Genomic DNA, 18,975 nt, shown 5'->3' with positions numbered 1-18,975 from the left:
GGGCTGGGTTGTGACACATGGTGACCTGGTGTGCACTCTGAAATGACAGCTGCGGCGGAATGGGTACAGGAGCTCGTCTCAGAAGCTCCGGTTGTGCCCAGAATTCCCACGCCCACGATGGCCATCACATCCCGTGCAGGACCCTGACTGAGGCACAGTGCAGTGCGGACCTGTCCCCCCGGACCCCCACATGCTCAGTGCTCCGGACCAGATGGAGATGGTTGGCCACCTGGCCAGAAATGGTGCCGGGAAGGACCCGTGCCGGGCTTTCCCAGGGTGGGCGGTGATCAGCCTTAAGCATGCCTGTGTGGTGCGCGCTCTCTATCTCAAGCACACACTCTTAAACTTCCCTGTGAAATCTAAGTGCCCATGGTGTCTCCCCAAGCCGTCGGGGGGAGCTGTGCCATCTGGGTGGCTTCCCGTTACCGGGACGCCGTGCGCAGCGTGTGGAAGTAAGTAGCGGCATGTGTCTTTGCATGCAGATGTGGGGCGTGTCCTGCAGAGTGTCTTAATGAGCACAGTCTCCTGGAACCCAACCAAAAGTAACTTGTCATGTGCCAGACTTCTCAAGACATTCTGAATCTTTTTCCATGGGGTGTCAGGAATTATATTTAGAAACAAATCAAGTTCTCTTTTGCTCCCTCTCTCTACCCCTCCCCCCCATTTTCCATCCTTTTTAGGGGATCTATTTTTAAAACAGGGCTGTGAGGTTAGGAATTCTCTAGCTGTGGTTTTCCATCCCTAAATTTGAAGTAAAATCCATTTCCCAACTATTTATTGATTGCCTAATATGTGCTTGGATCTCTGGAGGGTGACCTTGGTGTCCCTGCTTTGCAGGATGGGATGCAGGACCACAGTTACAGAGCAGGAGTGGAGACCCACGTGCCTTACTTCTGGGGCTACTCCAGCTGCAGAGGGGAAGGCAGGCCCCTCGCACTCAGACAGGACGGCATGTGGGGGGTGTGACAGGTGAGAGCAAACTTGTCACATCCTCTCTCAGGCCTCTGTGTGTGATGGGCACCCTGTCCCTGACTCCAGGTTTAACTAGAGTGATTGAATAGGCTGCCCCTGGCTTCCCCTGGCTGCCTGGGCCCTCAGTTGTAAAGGCCATTGACCAGTTTGGTTGATTTCCTTGCCTGAAGCCATACAGTGATTTTCCACACACAGCTGCACTCTTGAACTTGGTGTGCACTCTTGTGTTCTGGGTCTGTCTCGGCCTACTCTAGGGGAGAGCTTTCCCCGCAGCCACCCAGGTGCTTATCCCAAGACCTCCGGACGGACACCCCAGACCTCACCTTGTGGGGGCGCCAGGCTTTGGCCTGACTGCAGGTGGGCGAAGCAGAGCTCGGTGAAGGGACTTCCTAGGTGGGCTTCCGTAGTCTGAGCAGTGACCCCTGACAGCTCTTTCTCCCTCTGTCGATGTGCTGATTGGAGCCCCCTGGCAGAACCGCCACCCAGTGAAGCCTTTCAGAAACCACCTGGGTAATTCCAGACTTCATGAGCATACGTGGTCTTCCGTACCCTCCCTCGTAATTTCCCAGTCTGCGGATTTCAGTGAACAATAAATAAGAGCTCTTCTGTGCCCACTTAGGCATCGGTCAAGAGAAACCTGTAAGTTAGGCGTCACCATCATCGGCAGGGGGCTCGGCTTGGGAATCCAAGGTCATTACTCCTGGGTCAGCCTTGTGGTCCCACATTCTGTGGCATCAGCCTGCACCCTCAACAGAGGCCTTAGCTTTGTCTCCAAGCTGGGGCAGGCGGCAGGCTCCGGTGGGGGCCACGCTCCCATCTGTTGTCGGCGGGAACGGGAGTGGCTTAGCCAGCCTGGCAGCCTGGCCTGTGCTTCGAGAGGACGTGTTAGTGGGTAGGGGAGCAGCCCTCATCCAAATCCGGCTCTGTGGGCTGCCTGGGCCGCCTTCCCCGGCCTGCCAGAGCCCCAGGGGTGGGGGCCCAGTGACCTGTGACCGCTGGCGCCAAGCACTCTTTTAGAGTTTGCTCTGTGGGTTTGACCCCTGCCCCTTGACCTGGCTCCACTGACCCTCCTCCACTTAATCTGGACCATCTGAAAACAAGACTCCTTAGCCCTGGGAGGAGGAGGAGGATCCCTGGCTGAAGATGGCTGTTGAGAAGGAGGGTCTGCCCAGGGCCCCTTCGGGTCTCTGGTGGCCTTGGCCAGACACCAGGGCATCCTCCGTCTCATCGGTGGCAGGAATGCCTGGGAAGCTGTAGCTCGCAGCTCTCCTGGGGACCCCTGCCACCACCAGTTCTCTTTTTCATCACAAACAGGCAGCTTTATTCCTGGAAAGTCCTGGCTTGACTCCAGCCTCGCTGAGAAATATAAAAGCCCACCTGGCCCTCGTGTGATGCTCTTTCCCCTAGGGGGTGCGCGGGTATTAAGGTGAATAAGAACTGTGTTTTCCTCAGCCGGTGTTAGTTGTTACCTGGCCTGCTAGGAGGATGATGCTACTTCCAAAGGCCCGCTTACCTCACCTGATGGCGTGGAGCCCCCAGGTGGGGCTGGGGCTTGGCGGGAGACCTGGCAGTGACTGACAGGTGCGAGGTAGAAGATTTGAATTCGATTACCTGCTTTGCTGGTTGATGTCTGGGTGACCTCTGGCAAATCATTCTCTATCCCTTAACCTCAGTTTTCCCTTCTGTGAGATGGGGCTACTCTCTCTTTCCTACCCCGAGGATCATGAGGCTCCAGGGATAAGAAGACACAAATAAGAGTGCATTCTGTCACCCACCAGGTGTCGTGATACCTCAAGTAGGGTTTATTGGTGTTATCGATCAATGATTCAGGACCCAAAGAAGGCTTTGTTGATCCCATGCTCAGATACCTGACATGCTGGGAGCAGGTTTGGGGTGGTGGTGGCAGGACGGGACCAGCAGGGAAAATGCAGAGTTTATTAGGACACAGATGAGATGAGCTGGTGTCTTTTGTGAATCTAATTTCCTTTCTCCTTGTCCTATGAAAAGGAAGAAAACTTGTGTGGGCTGTCGGGTGGGGATTAGTGGCAGGGAGGGCAGAGGGAGGCCAGTGTGCCCGGGATGGTGGCAGTCCACGGGAAGGGATGGTGCCTGTGTCTCTTCTTGGTTCATGTGCTGCTTCCTCACTGTCCTCCAGGGTTGATCTGGGCCATTGTGCCAGGTCCCCAGAGCCGGCGGGCTGCCCTCTTTCCCTTTCTAGGGCCGCTGGGTGGTCAGTCCAGGGAAGTGAATTCAAATCAGTCAAGGTTTCCAGATACCTGGCGGGAAGGTCGCTCTGGAGCGACCCAGGGACCAGGCCGAGGCTGGTGTGGCCGGAGCCCCTCTGGAAGCCTCCGTCCCTGGCATGTTGTGTGTGTGGACACAGCCCTGCCGCCCTCCCCGCTGCCTGGCAGAGCAGATCTGCCGGACCGAGCCGCTGCCTAGCCTTCACTGCACTTCTGGGTTCCTTTCCAGGGTGAACTGGAGCGGCAGCTGCTGCAGGCCAACCCCATCCTGGAGGCCTTCGGGAATGCCAAGACCGTCAAGAACGACAACTCCTCGCGATTTGTGAGTGCCAGCATTTTCGGGGCGGATGCTCCCACCCAGAGCCTTGGTGCCTGGCGCCTTCCCACGGGTGCTCACGTCTCAAATGCGGAGAAGTGGTGGACCTGGTGCTTCCTGGGCCTGCTGCGTGCAGTAGGCTGGGCGGTGCTCCAATCGTGTGCACCTGCATCAGGAGCTTCTCCAGCTCAGGTGGCAAAGCCAGCCAGGCAGTGGGGAGTTCCTGCTGGTCCTCTGATTGTCCTGCTGTAACCGGCAGCCAGTGAGAACCCAGGGCCAGACCATGCAGGGAGGAACACTTCCAGATAACTGGCTTCCTCTTCCCCTCCTTGGAGGAACTTGGGCCACACTGGAGCTGGTCTGGGCTCCAGCTGTGTGGCCCTTCTGAGTCCTGAGTACCCAGGCGCTCGGGGTGCAGGGCCCTGGCCACCAGGCTGTACCACTGCAGTAGTGCTAGAGGCTGGGGTCTCTGAGCTCTTCCTCCGTCTTTCCTTAGGGCAAGTTCATTCGCATCAACTTTGACGTCAATGGCTATATCGTTGGAGCCAACATTGAGACTTGTATCCTTGTGGTTAATTGCAGTAAGTGTTCTGGGTCTGGAGGGGAGGGGTGTGACCTTGATGGAGACGCGCTGCTTCCTGATTCTAGAAGTTTGCCCTTTATGGACCTGGTACGACACCTCATCTGTGGCAGTGGGAAGAGGACCAGGATGAGCTCATTGAGAACTCACCTCAGAGCTCAGGTTTTTCTTTACTGGTGGACGAAAGTTCAGCTTAGAATGGGATGGAACAGTTGAAGAGCATCCAGTGTGGTTCCCAGAGGGGTGGAGCTTGGGTGGCTGCAACTGCATTTCTCTCCAGCGTTAAGCCTGTGCTGATGGAAGTGTTATGATCTCCGTTCTCTTGTGGATGGGGGGCCCTTTAAGTAGACAGGACTCCCAAGTGGGAGGGCTGCTGTTTGGACAGGCCACGCCCCTTGAAGAATAGAGCCAAGGTAGTTTTCCTTTGTCTGGTTTTGCCATGTTCTGCTGGTGAAGTTCCGTGGCTTTGACGGGGTCGGGGAGAGTTGGGGGCGGCCTTCCCTCCAGCGTGCACAGTTCCTTAACGTTCGCAAAGATCTGCTGGAGAAATCTCGTGCCATCCGCCAAGCCAAGGAAGAGAGGACCTTCCACATCTTCTACTACCTGCTGTCTGGGGCTGGAGAGCACCTCAAGAGTGAGTAGTGGGCCGGCAGCCTGACTGGAGGCTGCCGGGCGCGGGGGCTCTCCCCACAACCGGGCCACGTGCTGCAGCTGGGAAGTGAAGTCTTGGCCTTGGGTCGGGGAGGAGGGGCGAGCATCACTTCTATTCCTGGGCCAGCTGAGGGCTCAGCCTCAGTTTCCAATCACTCCAGAGAAAGCCAGGACAGGTCACCGTGCAGATGTGGCCCACAGGGGCCTGATGCCCTCGGGCAACGTACGTACCCGTCTCACATGCCTGGTAGAGTCCGCGTTCCTGACTCTTCCCCCGTTTCTGGGGTATCTCGGGTTCTCGGTCTCCCACACCTTTGAGGTAGTGGTATTGACTGTAGCCTCTGGTTCCAACACCTCCTGACCTTCCTTAAACCTTGCCCTCCGTCGCCCCACAGCTGATCTCCTGTTGGAGCCGTACAACAAATACCGCTTCCTGTCCAACGGGCATGTCACCATCCCCGGGCAGCAGGACAAGGACATGTTCCAGGAGACCATGGAGGCCATGCGCATCATGGGCATCCCAGACGAGGAGCAGATGGGTACGGGCTGGCCCTCCTGTGGGTGGTGGGGGAGGTGGGAGGTTGGGCGTTGGCCCACAGGGAGTCTGTGGGGGCCCATGAGGAAGGCCTTCGGTGGGTGGGAGGTGGTCCCTTAGAGGTGAGGTTCGTGATTGTTCTCGGCCATGTCACCTGGGAGGAAAGGGGAGTGGAGGACAGGTTCCTGTCTGCCCAGGGTCTGGTCCACCACTTTTGCCCTTGCCATTGGCTGAAAATGGAACATTCCTGCTTGTCCCGGCCAAGTGTGGAAGGGGCTGGGGCTGGGGTCTCCACCCTGGTGAAGCCCAGAGTGAATAGCAGTGGGGAGCATGCCTGTGTCTTCTCGTGTCTCTAGAAGGAGGGCGAGGAGGGCCTTGGGGCTTTATGGTAGGAAGACTGGGGGTGGGGAGAGTGCACCCCATTCTCTAGCGTTATGGTCGGGGCCACCTTTGCTTCCATACAGATAGCATGTCAATGGATAGGCATGGTTGTGTTCCAGTAAAACTTTATTTATAAAAGCAAAGCCATGGGCCTTGGGTTAGAGGCACATCCTCAGTTGGGATTTAGAAGTGTCAGGAGTGTTCATGGAGCTTGTATCTAAGCCTAGGGCTGCCCACGCTGAGGTCAGCCAGAGGCCCTGGAGATGTGCTGTAGGCCACGGCCCGGTGGCCCGGTGTCCCCGGTGTCCCCGCATGGCTTGTCTTGCCTGAGAGCCCCTGGGGGAGTCACGCCCCCTCAGGGGCTTATGCCACCCCCTGCCTGCTTCTGAGCCGCCTTTGATTGCACCTGAAGGCTTGCTGCGGGTCATCTCGGGAGTCCTGCAGCTCGGCAACATCGTCTTCAAGAAGGAGCGCAACACCGACCAGGCATCCATGCCTGACAACACAGGTACCCCGTGCGCCTGCGCGTGGACGGGCTCAGGAGACAGGAGAGTCTTGGGGAAATTCCGGATGTTCCTCTCTCGCTTTCATTTAATGTGTGTTTGCAGCTGCCTGTCACTCTGTTTTCTGTAAAACACACGCAAACACGCCCCTGCTCCTGCTCCATGGAGCAGGCATTGGCATGAGTTAGAAAACCCAGTCCCCTGGACCAGGGTTTCCCTCGTTCATTCTGAGACCAGACCAACTGTCTCAGTAAGTCAGTCATTTCTGCTGGCGCTGGCCTTGCCCGTGAACTCGTTAGGGTCATGGAACCCTGTCATCACTGCATCTCCTTGGCCACTGCAATTCCCTCGGGTCACTGCAAGTGATCCCAAGTTAAGTCTTAATGTGCCCTTCTTAGGGACTTTTGAAAAAATGTAATGCACGGGTGTGTGGATTGTAAAAGATACCCCTGTGGGACTGTCCTGTTCCATCCCCTACATTGGGAGCAGGACAGACTGCCTCCTGTCAGTCCTGCTAGTGGGTAGGACCCCCTTTCACACTCAGGACGTGGCCAGGGGTGTGCAGAGGAACCGGTGCTGAGCCCCCAGCTAGGACATGGGCCTCCCTGCCACTCCTGCAGGCCTGTCTTAGGGGAGAGCCCACTGTCCCGTGTCCTGCTGAGGACGGGCCGGTCAGTTGTCCTGGTAACGATCGCTCAGTTACCACAACTTTCCCAGCTTGAGCAGAGGAACTGATTCTCTCTGGTTTAATTAAAACCTTTTAATCCTCCCCTCCTTGCTCTTTGAAACATATTAGCTGCTCAAAAAGTGTCCCACCTCTTGGGTATCAACGTGACCGACTTCACCAGAGGAATCCTCACCCCGCGCATCAAGGTGGGACGGGACTACGTCCAGAAGGCGCAGACGAAGGAGCAGGTGAGCCCTCTGGCCGGGTATTGGGCTGCCTTCTCTGGGAGGGCCACCAAGCAGCCAGACTGAGGCCAGCGCTGGGCCTTCGCTGTGTTAGGCACTGTCACATAGGTTCCCTCTTTCAGGCCTCACAGCACTGTGGAGAGCAAGGTGGTGGTACCCCCACAGAGAACACGAGAAGGCTGGCCCCAGGGTCCAGGAACATGGCCAAGGCCCCCGCCTAGAAAGGGCCGTCCGTGGGTGGGGCCTCTAGGCTGCCTTGTGCCTCCCTCCTTGAGTCGATGTTGAGGCTGGTTGGTTGGCAGAGATGCAGGAGTGTCCTGTTCTGTTATAAAGCAAAGCAAGCACGTGGCGTGTCTGTAGCAGGACCCATCCTGGTGCCAGGGCAGCGGCCCCCGCCATCCTGAGAGCCCAGGCCAAGCAGCTGTCTCTCTGCCACCTGCTGTCCTGCCGCACGTGGGGAGAGACGGGCAGGACTCTGGGCAGCACGCACGTGCCCGCTGCCCTAGGAGCTCAGTCCCTCCCAGCAAGGCTTCTGTTGGCGGTTTCTAGTTCTCTCAGGGCACTGGTGCTGGGTATTTTTAAGGTGCTGCTCCTGTCTCTCAAAAATGCTCTGAAGTTCAAATCACCTGGTTCTTTCTACCAAAGAGTGCCATGGACCATGCCTCACACCAGTGACTGACAGCTGATTCTGCAGGGCCATCCCTCCAAAGCCAGGGATGTTGTTTTCAGAAGACAGCAGGCATAATTATAACCAACTGTTCATTTCCCTGACGATTAAAGAAGCTTTATTTTTTCATTATGAAAATAGTACATGGACACTTAAGATTCAAAAAATGCATAAAAGCCTATATAGACAAGGGAAAAAGTTGCCGTCCTACCCAGTGACGACTGTGGGGGCTCTTTCTTTCCCCCAAGGCCTTTTCTTCCTTGTTTTCTTTCTTTCTTTCTTTTTTAAACTTAAAATTGTCCCCTTGATTTTTTGACTATGGTATTTTCTGAGCATTTGCAAAATGAGACGCTAGTGTAACAGGCCCCATGCACCCATCACACAGGCGGCTTCAGGAATTATGAGTCACGGGCAGTCTTGGCTCGTGGTGATCGGATCTCCCTGCTCCCCCACCTGTGTTACTTGAAGCAAATCTCAGAGATGTTTTTGATTCTTCCGTAGATGCTTCACTACATCCCATTGCTTTAAAAAGGCCTTTGTAGATGTCTGAGTTGGCTGTGCCTGTATTGTTGCATATGTAGGTTGTTGGTTTGTTTGTTATCAATAACCCTGCAGTGAACATATTAGTGCATGAAGCTTTTCCCCCATCTTTAGGGCTGTTTCCCTGGCGTGGGCCCCACAGGTGACATTATTGGGGCAAAGGGAATGAGGGTGTAAAGGCTCCCTGAATCTGACTCCCACCCCTGGTTCTCCCCAGGCTGACTTTGCCATCGAGGCCTTGGCCAAGGCCACCTACGAGCGCATGTTCCGCTGGCTGGTGCTGCGCATCAACAAGGCTCTGGACAAGACCAAGAGGCAGGGTGCCTCCTTCATCGGGATCCTGGACATCGCCGGCTTTGAAATCTTCGATGTGAGCATCTCCCTCGTGCCCCCTCCCGCCTCCTTAACCTCCAGGCTGCCTTCTCCTTGGGCTCAGAAGCCTCTTTCCCGTGGTTCCAGATAATTCCAGCCGGCCATCTCCTTCCCTGCGTGGACACAGGAGACACCAGTTGGGTGTATTTTAAGCTAAAACCAGATGCCCTTTCCCAACCAGAAATGCTGGTGGGAATGGGACCTTCTAGATGGTGCTCCAGGAGGCCTCACGGGCAGGGGCTTTCTGTTGATTTATTGATTATTTATTCTCAGAAATTTATTTTGAGTGTTGGGACAAGACATGGTCCTTGCCCATAAAGGCTTTGAGGTCAGGTAAGAAAAACTGATCCTTACAGGAGATCAGAGGTTCTTAACCTGGGGTCCATGGCCGATTTCAGAGGAACCATGAACTTGGGTGGAGAAAATTACCTTTTTATTTTTGTATAAATATTTTAAAATATGTATAGATATATTTATGTTTTTATAAACATTTATATATTTATATAGTAAGTATATAACATATATTTATGTTATATATTTATATAAATTTTTTAAATAAATATTAAAAAATAGTTTTTCACTGAACTGTCATTGAAATGACACAGTGTTTCCATCAGTGGCCTGAGCAGCGCACACAGACACAGGTGTGTTTGCAGTGCTCGTGACCCGTCTGCAGTAGAAACCAGATGTGTTCATGTCAGAGCAGTTGTTGCAAAGATGTTGTCACATCATTTACATTCATCTCTACCTCGAATTTCTGGAAGTTATTAAGCCCACGGCTTGTGCTTGGTCATAAAGAAGCAGGATGTGTCCCTCTGTTATAAGATTTTGATAATTACGTTTCAACATAACTGCTTTCTTTTGGAATTGATTTTATGCATTTTAAAGCGTAATTCTGCTACAAGGGGCTTTAGCCAACTCCTGGACGGCCCTCGGGCCCCAGCAGGGAAGCCCCTGCTGCTGGGCGGGTGAGGGGAGGCCCACAGGGGGCAGCTTGGAGAGGCCCGAGGAGGTGCTTCCCAGACCCCATCCCTTTTTTCCCGAGGGGGTGAGTGGCTGTCTCTCTGACGTTGTTTCTCTCCTGCAGCTGAACTCCTTCGAACAGCTCTGCATCAACTACACCAACGAGAAGCTGCAGCAGCTCTTCAACCACACGATGTTCATCCTGGAGCAGGAGGAGTACCAGCGCGAGGGCATCGAGTGGAACTTCATCGACTTCGGCCTGGACCTGCAGCCCTGCATCGACCTCATTGAAAAGCCAGTAAGAGCCCAACCTGCGGGCCCTCATCCCGGCCTCACCCTCTGCCCCTCTGGGGTTGAAATTACCCATAACCCTAACATGAAACGATTTCCTTTTGTGATGAGTGTTTTTTAATCAATTGCGTTTTCCAAAGATCATCCAGGCTGGGCAGCCAGTCCCTGCAGGCCCCAGTGTCCTCAGACAGTGTCTGAGTCGGCTCTCTTGTTTTATAAATTCGATGTACAGAAGGCTGTTGGGGGTCTGGGGCACCTCTTCCTTGAGAGGCTTGTCCTAAATGTCACGTGTCACCACATATCCGGGCGGACACAGCGTGTGGGACGGGGTCCAGAGGGGCTCCAGGGGCCGGGGCACCTGTTAAGGGCAGCCTCTGGGATGTGGGTCAGGGGTCTGCATGGCCCATCAAGCCTGCCAGTTGGTTTCCAGTGCACTAATTGGAGAACCCTGTGATGGATCATTGGGTTAAGGTGTATGGGTCATAGCCTAGACCCCAGAACTTTCGTTTTAAACTAGAATTGAGTACTTTCAATAATGTTCCTTACTTCCCCTCACTGTGGGGGCAGCACCTCCCACCTTCTGGAGAGATTCTGGGTTTTCTGAAAACCAGGCTTTGGCCTCTTACAAGGGCAAAAATGGGTGGTTCCCACAGCGAGCTCACCTGTGCGATGCTGTGCTTCCTCCAGGCAGGCCCCCCTGGCATCCTGGCCCTGCTGGACGAGGAGTGCTGGTTCCCCAAAGCTACTGACAAGAGCTTTGTGGAGAAGGTGATGCAGGAGCAGGGCACCCACCCCAAGTTCCAGAAGCCCAAGCAGCTGAAGGACAAAGCTGATTTCTGCATCATTCACTATGCAGGCAAGGTGAGGAGAGCGCACACCGACGAAGGTGCCGGCGGGACCATCTCGAGAGACATAGAGATGATTCTAAGACCGTGAGCCGTGTGGTAGGGGCAGGGGCTCAATATTCTGGTCCTGTTACTTATCCGTAAATGTTCCTGGAGGGGATATCCAGCATTCACGTGACTCTGCCACCTTGCAAAGCGTGTCACCATTTACATTTTGTTAGAAGCTTGCAGCAATTGGTAGGATACTCAGGCTGGTCTCATGTTGTGTACCATTATTAGGGGAGTTTTGCAGGTGGGGAGGTGAGATCTGTGCTAAAGGCAGGGGCTCTGGAGTCTGAATTAGAGCTCTGCCACTGTGTGTGACTTTGGGCCGTTTCCTTAACCTCTCTGAGCCTTGATTGCCTCGTCTGGAAAATGGGGTTGACCACTGCTGTATGGGGTAAGGTCTGTTAAAGGAGCTTGTGAAACCCGGGCTGCGCAGTCAGTGCTGTGGGGTGGGGCCTCTCAGTCTCCAACTGCAGACAGGGGCCAGGTCAGTCTTTATTGTGAGACATTGTCCTGAGCTTTGTAGGATGTTTAGCAGCATCCCTGCCTTCTCCCCACCAGGGGTCAGTAGTGGCCTCCCTACTTGGGACAACCAGAAATGTCCCCAGATACGCTATAACATCTGCAAGGTGGGAGTGGGTGGCGGCACAGCCCTGTGGGTTATAGCCATTCTCGTAGATGTCCTTTTATTTTCAAGGCCACTGGCCAGTAACGGCAGAACTGCCTTCCCACTCATCTGGCACACGTCCCCCAGCTGGCTTGTTCCTGGGACTGGAACCTAACTGCACAGGGCTGTCCTGAGTCTGTAGAGGTTCATGCTTAGACTAAAGCTGGTTTTTCTCAACAAGTTGTGTTCCTTGCATGGAGTGTCTAATAATTGATTGCACTCAGATGTGTGACGAGACGGGCTGGCCCAGCCTCGCCGTCAGTGACCATCGGCGAGGAGAGACTCGTGCTTTCACAGTGCTGCTCCCAAGCCACCTGTGGTCCTCGCCTGCCGCTCCTGCAAGTGGCCCCGCATTGCTTGGCACCCCCTGCTTCGCTCTTCTGTCTCCTAAGGCTGCTGAAGCCACTCTTGACTTTAAAGTACCTGTTGTTAAACCTCTTTTTCTAGTAGCTAAAGTAATGCCGCCCAGACCCCCACATCTACTTCCACCTTTGCTAGAAATGTAGGGGGCTTTTGTTGCAGTATTGATGATGCAAAACACCGGGCTCACTCGAAAGCCCATCAGGGGACCTGAGCGGTGAAACTGTCCGTGTGTATCCAGCCTGGGCTGTTGCTGGGCGGCAGTTAAAAGGACAAGGATGCTGGCTCTGCTTGGGGGACAGGCGGCCAAGACACCCGGCTCGGGCTTGTCATATCCCAGAGGTAGCTCTGCTCCTAGGGAAGACGAAGCCCCCATCCTGCACCTCGTCATCGATAGGGGTGTGTGCGGGGAACCTGCAGCAAGGAGCTGGGAGAGGCCCAGGGCCGAGAGCGCGGTGACTGCCGTGGGGGTTAGGAAGGGGGCCATGGCAGCCTGGGGGGTCTGTTGTTAAAAAATATAATGTCACATTATACATGTTGTTAAGAATGTATTTCCTAATTTGAAAAAAAAAAAGAAAAAATGTATTTTCAAGAAAATAAGAATAACACATTCTCAGAGAAAACTGGATATCCTGAAAAGACAAAGTAAAAACAAAAATTACTTGTCTTGTTACTAAAAAGAAATATTAGGTATTTTTCCTTGCATTCATATTACCATACAAAAAATTAAAACCCAGAATATTGTATTGTGTAGCTGCGACAGTTTTCTTCGCCAGTCCCCTGCTTGCCGGGCGTTTGCGTGGTTTAAGCTTTTTCTCTTTCACATCACGATGCAGAGAACATCCTGTGGTGGCCTCTGCCCTTGTCACTTGTCATGTCTTTCTTGGGGATGAATTGCCAGGTCGAGGCGTCCTCGCGGCATTTAGCGTTTCCGCACGTGGGCTCAGCTTGTCCTCAGCGCTTGTGCGCCGGTGTCCCCAGGGCAGCCCGTGACTCGGGCGCTCCGATCTTGCAGGTGGATTACAAAGCAGACGAGTGGCTGATGAAGAACATGGACCCCCTGAACGACAACATCGCCACGCTGCTGCACCAGTCCTCCGACAAGTTCGTCTCAGAGCTGTGGAAGGATGGTACGCCCTTGGCCCTCAATCCCCTCCCCGTGGCCGGGCCTCTTCCCTCCCTGGGGGTGGGCGCAGTGCAGGGCAAGGGCGTGTCTCCACTGGATGCAGGCTGGCGGGTCTCTGTCTGCTCAGCTCCTAGGAGCGTGGGCTCTACAACCCCAAGGGTCACCCTGCCCTTGAGCCCCAAGTGTCCTTGAGCCCTGAGCATCCTTGAGCTTATGCTGCTCGGACACTTCCTCTCGGGCGAGGCCTTCTCTTGGCTCTGTGGCCACGGATGAGCCAGGCTCTTTCCTAGGCTGGGAGTTGCCCGACAGCCCAGCGCCAGGCCACCCAGACTCCCGTCCTGCTCCTCTCTGCGTTCCTGCCTCTCTTTGGTCGGCTGGTAGTTCCAGAAATCATTCTTTTCATTCTTTCTGCTGTTTCCTCTTTCCTTCCGCCTGGGTTTTGCTTTAACCTCTCTGTTGCAGAGATGCAGAGCACCCAGAGAGCCTATTTCTATCAGCGCTTTCCTATCCTCCACCTAGAACCAGGTGACTGGCCGCCCAGCGTGGCCTCCTGTGTGTGGCGCCTCCAAGGCTGTGTGACAGATGCTTCTGCTGAGCTTTCTTCCCCGTGGCTGCTCCTGCCTGACGCTGCCCCTTCCCTGGTCTCTGCCCCGGGCTTGTGGACGGGCTCCTCCCGCGCCCCATTGCAGGCCTCCGGTAGAACACCAGGCACACCAGTGGCTGTGTTTGGAGATTGGGGACTTTGTGTTAAAGATCTTAAAGGGCAAAAAAAAAAATTGTTTGATAATCCATACCGTCTTCAGAAGTCCCCCTCGTGACGACAGCATCTCACTGCTTGGATGACGGTCATGTCTCAGCATGAGGGCTGTTGCGTGTGTGTGTGTGTGTGCGTGAACCTAAAAGCTGAAAGGGCACCTGTGCGTCTGTGCAGCAGTCGCCCAGTAGGAACCTGCTCCTGGGTGGGGCCTCCTGGGGGCAGGACACACTCACGTGAAGTGACCAGTCATTATGGGGCATAGTTGACCTCCCACTGGGTGACCTGAGTGGCCTTCACAAGCCACCCACTCCCCAGGACACCTTTGGTAGCCAGTCCAAGGGGCCCTGCAGTGGCCGCATGAAGTCCAGATGCCTCTCACTTTAATTGATGGGTTCATCGGGTCCATCACCCTGGCTTCCCTCTTGAGCAACTGTTCCATTTGTTGTCTTCAAATAAAATAACAGATCTGGCCACAAAGTAATAGGAAACCGACTTTGTCACAGAATTCTTTTGCATCCTGCAACGGAAGACTTCAAATTTAATGCTGGCTCTTTCTTAAGACTGACCTCAAATCACTGGCCACCTTGCTTGAGTTTGTTGGTTGTTTTGTTTTCTCCTTGGGGGAAGCAGTTCACTTCATTGCTCTGGGCATGAGCCACGGTGATGAGGGCTGCTTCCTGAGAGGGTTGGTTTAAATGATAAAGACCCGTGAGCTCGGGGACAAAGCAAGACTCGAGAGGGAGAAGGAACCACCGACCTTGGGGCAGTCATGGTCAGCAGTGGTCCTTTGGAACTCTCTGCTTTGACAACGCTCATGCTCTAGGTCCCTGATGTAGGGAGGGCTGCGTTGGGGGTGCAGACAGAAAGGGAGTCACCCAGAGCCCTGCAGGCGATGGCAAAGTAGCTTTTGAGTTCTCGCCTTCTGACTTGGCCCAGTGCTCTTGGGTAAAGGTCCACCTGAATTCAGGATGATTTGCTTTTTTCAAACGTGACCCCACGGGCTGCAGGATTCCTGCAAGTCAAGTTTGAACAGCACCTCCGAGCCAGGCGAGGGGACCAGCTTGACTCACTGCTCCCCAATGCATTCTTGGTCCTGTTGTGTCTCTGGGTTAGGAGCTGCCCAGGGTGGCTGAGACAGGCTATGTGAATGTGGAGCAGCCTTCTGGAATGCGCTGCCCCCTCTTAGTGGCTCTGCAGTCTTCCCAAACCTTTTTATGCTGCCTGCTCCTTGCTCACAAGGTCAAGTTCGCTCAACGTTTAGAGATGATCGTAGCCCGCTGTGTAGACTCCAAGTAGAAGAGGTCTGCTGTTTGTTAGTCTCCTCTTCCATCCTGATGTCTGTCTGTCTTTCCCGCCCCTCTGCCTCCGCCTGGACCGCTGGGCACTCACGTGCTTTTGCGTGGTCTCTGCAGTGGACCGTATCATCGGCCTGGACCAGGTGGCCGGCATGTCGGAGACAGCGATGCCCGGGGCCTTCAAGACGCGCAAGGGCATGTTCCGCACCGTGGGGCAGCTCTACAAGGAGCAGCTGGCCAAGCTGATGGCCACGCTGAGGAACACCAACCCCAACTTCGTCCGCTGCATCATCCCCAACCACGAGAAGAAGGTGTGGCCGCCTGGTGGCATGGTGCGGGGTGGGCACAGTGCAGGGCGCTCAGCCCTCGTCTGTCTCCCAAAGGAGAAATGCTTCCTCCCCCAGCACGCAGAGCCCCTGGTCAAGTCCCTCTGCAGGGTGGCTCGGGCGCTTTTAGGAGATAGGCTATGTTTCCACTGCTCCCAGACCTGGATCAGCCTGACTGAGCTGTCAAAACCTTTGGGGGTAAAAAGAAAAAAAAAAGAAACTAAAATTAAACCCCAATAATTAAAGCAAAACAAAACCTACAGGTGGCAGCGACTCCCAGCTCCTGGGGATTTTGCGTTGCTGTATCCAGAGGGGCCCACCCTTTCTCCGTCAGCTCCTCGGCACAGAAGTGAGACCACATGCATGTCTTTTCTCCTCTAGGCTGGCAAGCTGGACCCCCATCTGGTGCTGGACCAGCTGCGCTGCAACGGGGTCCTTGAGGGCATCCGGATCTGCCGTCAGGGCTTCCCCAACCGCGTGGTCTTCCAGGAGTTCCGGCAGAGGTGAGCAGGGCCCGCAGCCGGCCTCTCGTGCCAATGGCCAGGCTGCTCTCCAGCAGGGGCCTTGGGTCGGGGAGCCATTTCCTTGTCTACGCTGAGCTGAGGTCCAGCTGGCTCCTCACACGGTCCTCCATGCCACCCTCCCTGTGAGAAGGGATGTCCCGGTTTTTTCGCTGAGATGACGGTTTTCTTGCTGGCTTTCACTCCTAGTGACCTCAGGGGCCTGGGGCTGTTTGCTGCAGTTAGAGGAGCTGTGACAAGAAATTAAGGAGGCTCAGTTAGAGACTTGGGTATTAAAGGAACTTTATGGAAACGGAAATCGGCTGTGTGTGCAGGGAGGGACATTGGTGGCACTGGCCTATTTGCCTAATGACTGTGTTTAGTGGAAACTGCTATCGTGTTGCAGCTCTGTTTAATTTTGTGGACCACCCCGTTGATTAGTGGTTCCCTGCAGCATCCCAGGGAAGAGATGGGCATGGTCTTCTGGGGTTACAGACACAGGTGCTGGGCGATTAGCAGTTAGTAAGCCCACGCTGAGGCTCACCCTTAAGTGACTGAAACATTCCAACCGAGTTTCCACTCACTTTCTGGAAAACACCAGGCCTTCCTTGTGCTGTTCAGCCTTAGAAAAGAGCAAGGCGGGGTTCGCCGAAGGTTCCCCCATCCTCAGAAGACTTTGTGAAAAGGGTTCCACATCTGCTGCGCCCTCACCTCCCACGAATGTCCAGGCCACGTGAAGTGAAGGGGTACACTGATCCGGCTGCCCTTTCCTTCCTCAGATACGAGATCCTGACACCAAATTCCATCCCCAAGGGCTTCATGGACGGGAAGCAGGCGTGTGTGCTCATGGTGAGTTGGGCTGCTGTCCCCTCCCCGCATTGGGTGCCCTGTGGCTGCTGGACCCCTCGATGCCCGTGCTCTCTGGTTCCTCCAACGTGCCATTTCTGATTCTGCGGGGGGCCCCGTGTGGTAGCCCCCTCAGCACTTGGGTGCTTGGGATGGTGTGTGGGCGCGGGCCTGGGAGGAGGAGGTGAGAGCTGCAGCGTGGCCAGGATGTGGTGTGAGATGGTCCCTTCCTTTTGGGCACATTCTGATCCTTTCTTGCTTATGTCTCCTCTGATCTTCATGTGCGGTGTGGTCAGCAGGGCACCTCCCCACCAGGACACCGTGACTGGCCCAAAGCCACCAGAGTCAGTGCTTCTGGACCTTTCCTCTCTCCCCCTACCCCTGGGCCAGTGCTGGACAGGCAGTGGGCACTGGGTGAATGAAGGCCCCATGGTGACTCAGTGGCCGAGCCGGGGCTGTACCCACCTGGTCATTTTTCTGCTTTGCAGGCAGGCGTCTCCTTTGTCTAATGCTTCCAGGGTCAGCAGCCAGCACCTTTTGATTTGTTTACTTTGCATCCTTTCCAGAGAATCAGCAGAGGATGGGCTGGGGGTGGGGAGAGGAAAGAGAAAAGGGAAGAAAAATTCAACACCTGCTCTGTGCAAAGCCGCGCATTTGAGGGACAGGGAGATTGAGGCTAGAAAAAGGAGGGAGGAGATGGCTCCCTGCCCTCCGATGCTCATCAGCTGGTGGAAAGGAGACGTGAAGGATGGAGGGTGTGCCTCTACCTCGGGTCTGGGCCACCGTTTTTCTGGGAGACTCAGCTGCTGGCCAGTGAGGGGTGTCCCTCCTTCAGGCACAGTCGGGCCCCCTCTGTCCAGCTCTGCAGGGAAGACAGGAGGCCTGGGCTCGTCATGCAGGGAGGGAGGTACCCACGTTGCCTTCTGTTCCCCACATCTTCTCTTCTGCAGGGGCCTCTTCGAGGCCTCCCTGGACCGTTCATGGGCATTAGGGGCCCCCAGATCCCATTTATCTTATTCAAGCCTCTGCCTCTTGGAGCTTGTTCTAAATCCCTTCTCTCCCAGGCAGACAGACAGACCGACAGACCCTTGCCAGTGGGCTTAACAAGAGAGCCTTGTTAACTGTACTGAAACAGCTCGGTAGTAGTAACCACGGCGGAAGTTCATTCAGCCCTAGACCCTGTGCTAAGCGCTTTCTATGCATTTTCTTGTTTGATTCCCACAGCTCTTCTAGGAAGGAGGTGCTATTATTTACTTTGTTAACTTTTCTTTTCCTTAAAGGAGGTGTTTCCACTCTTCAGCTGAGGAAATGTGGGCTCACAGAGGTTAGGCCTGGGGTAACCTGATTAGCGTTTGATCCTGGGCCTGGCCAGAGCTGGAGCAGTGTTGGGCTTTGGGGCAGCAGTGAGGCTTGGGTACTTGGAGGGTGACCCTGCCAGGTGTTTCTAGAGCGTGACTGTGGTGTGCTGGGCAGGGCAGAGAGGAAGGGGAGACCTTTAGAGTTCCTTCAATGCAAAGATTCTGTGTTTCTCTGCAAGTCTGACTCGTTACCCTGCGCCGTGCTGGCGCCCACCTGCCCCCTGCCCAGCACCCCCAGCCTCACTTTCTCTGCATCAGGTTAAGGCTGTCCGCAGGGCAGAGGGACTGACCCCGGCCCGAGGCCCTTCCCCTGCTGAGGCCTTGCTCCAGGGCTCCGTGGTGGTAGGATGGTGGGGGTGAGTGGCTGGCTCTTTTCCCATCTAGATCAAAGCCCTGGAGCTCGACAGCAACCTGTACCGCATTGGCCAGAGCAAGGTCTTCTTCCGGGCCGGCGTGCTGGCCCACCTGGAGGAGGAGCGGGACCTGAAGATCACCGACGTCATCATCGGCTTCCAGGCCTGCTGCAGGGGCTACCTGGCCAGAAAGTGAGTCCCAAGACACCCACTTGGCCCAGCCTGCCCCCCGCTCCAGCCCCTCCCAGCTCTCCTGTGGTGGAGGGCACTTAGGAAGTTGTGGCCTAGGGGCCCTCGCCCTAATACCAGTCAGGTGTTGGCCTGGGGAGGCCCATGTGGCTTTCCCTGCCCCCCTGCTTCCCGGATTTTTGCCTGGGGTTTAAAGTGAGCTGGTGGGAAGGGGTGACTGTGTTCGGATCTGCCTGCCTTGAAGGCTCCTGTCCACCGCAGTTCCTCACTATGTCTCTCATGTAGGGATGACACCCAGAGCTGGCTGTCCTTGAGTGCCAAGCAGCTCCTAGGGGACTCGGGCTCACCTGCTCGGTGGCCACTGCACGTTGGTCCCTTGAGC

At 55.1% G+C, this 18,975-nt stretch overlaps 1 protein-coding gene across 1 annotated transcript in view; it reads left to right on the top strand.

Moving 5' to 3' along the window:
• MYH9 (myosin heavy chain 9) overlaps positions 1-18,975 on the top strand; it is an 86,297-nt gene that overhangs the window by 48,370 nt on the left and 18,952 nt on the right. The window contains 15 exon segments of the mRNA XM_032492146.1: positions 3,445-3,537; positions 4,028-4,091; positions 4,647-4,745; positions 5,158-5,301; positions 6,091-6,186; positions 6,978-7,096; positions 8,518-8,670; positions 9,760-9,933; positions 10,614-10,787; positions 12,859-12,973; positions 13,432-13,494; positions 15,139-15,332; positions 15,729-15,850; positions 16,627-16,696; positions 18,436-18,596. Of these exon segments, the coding sequence (XP_032348037.1) occupies positions 3,445-3,537; positions 4,028-4,091; positions 4,647-4,745; positions 5,158-5,301; positions 6,091-6,186; positions 6,978-7,096; positions 8,518-8,670; positions 9,760-9,933; positions 10,614-10,787; positions 12,859-12,973; positions 13,432-13,494; positions 15,139-15,332; positions 15,729-15,850; positions 16,627-16,696; positions 18,436-18,596 (1,841 nt within the window).

Source organism: Camelus ferus, chromosome 12 (genome assembly GCF_009834535.1).
Source record: "Camelus ferus isolate YT-003-E chromosome 12, BCGSAC_Cfer_1.0, whole genome shotgun sequence".
Taxonomy (NCBI): Eukaryota; Metazoa; Chordata; class Mammalia; order Artiodactyla; family Camelidae; genus Camelus; species Camelus ferus.
Note: the sequence above shows the minus strand (reverse complement) of the source record. Positions and strands in the feature narration are given on the sequence as shown.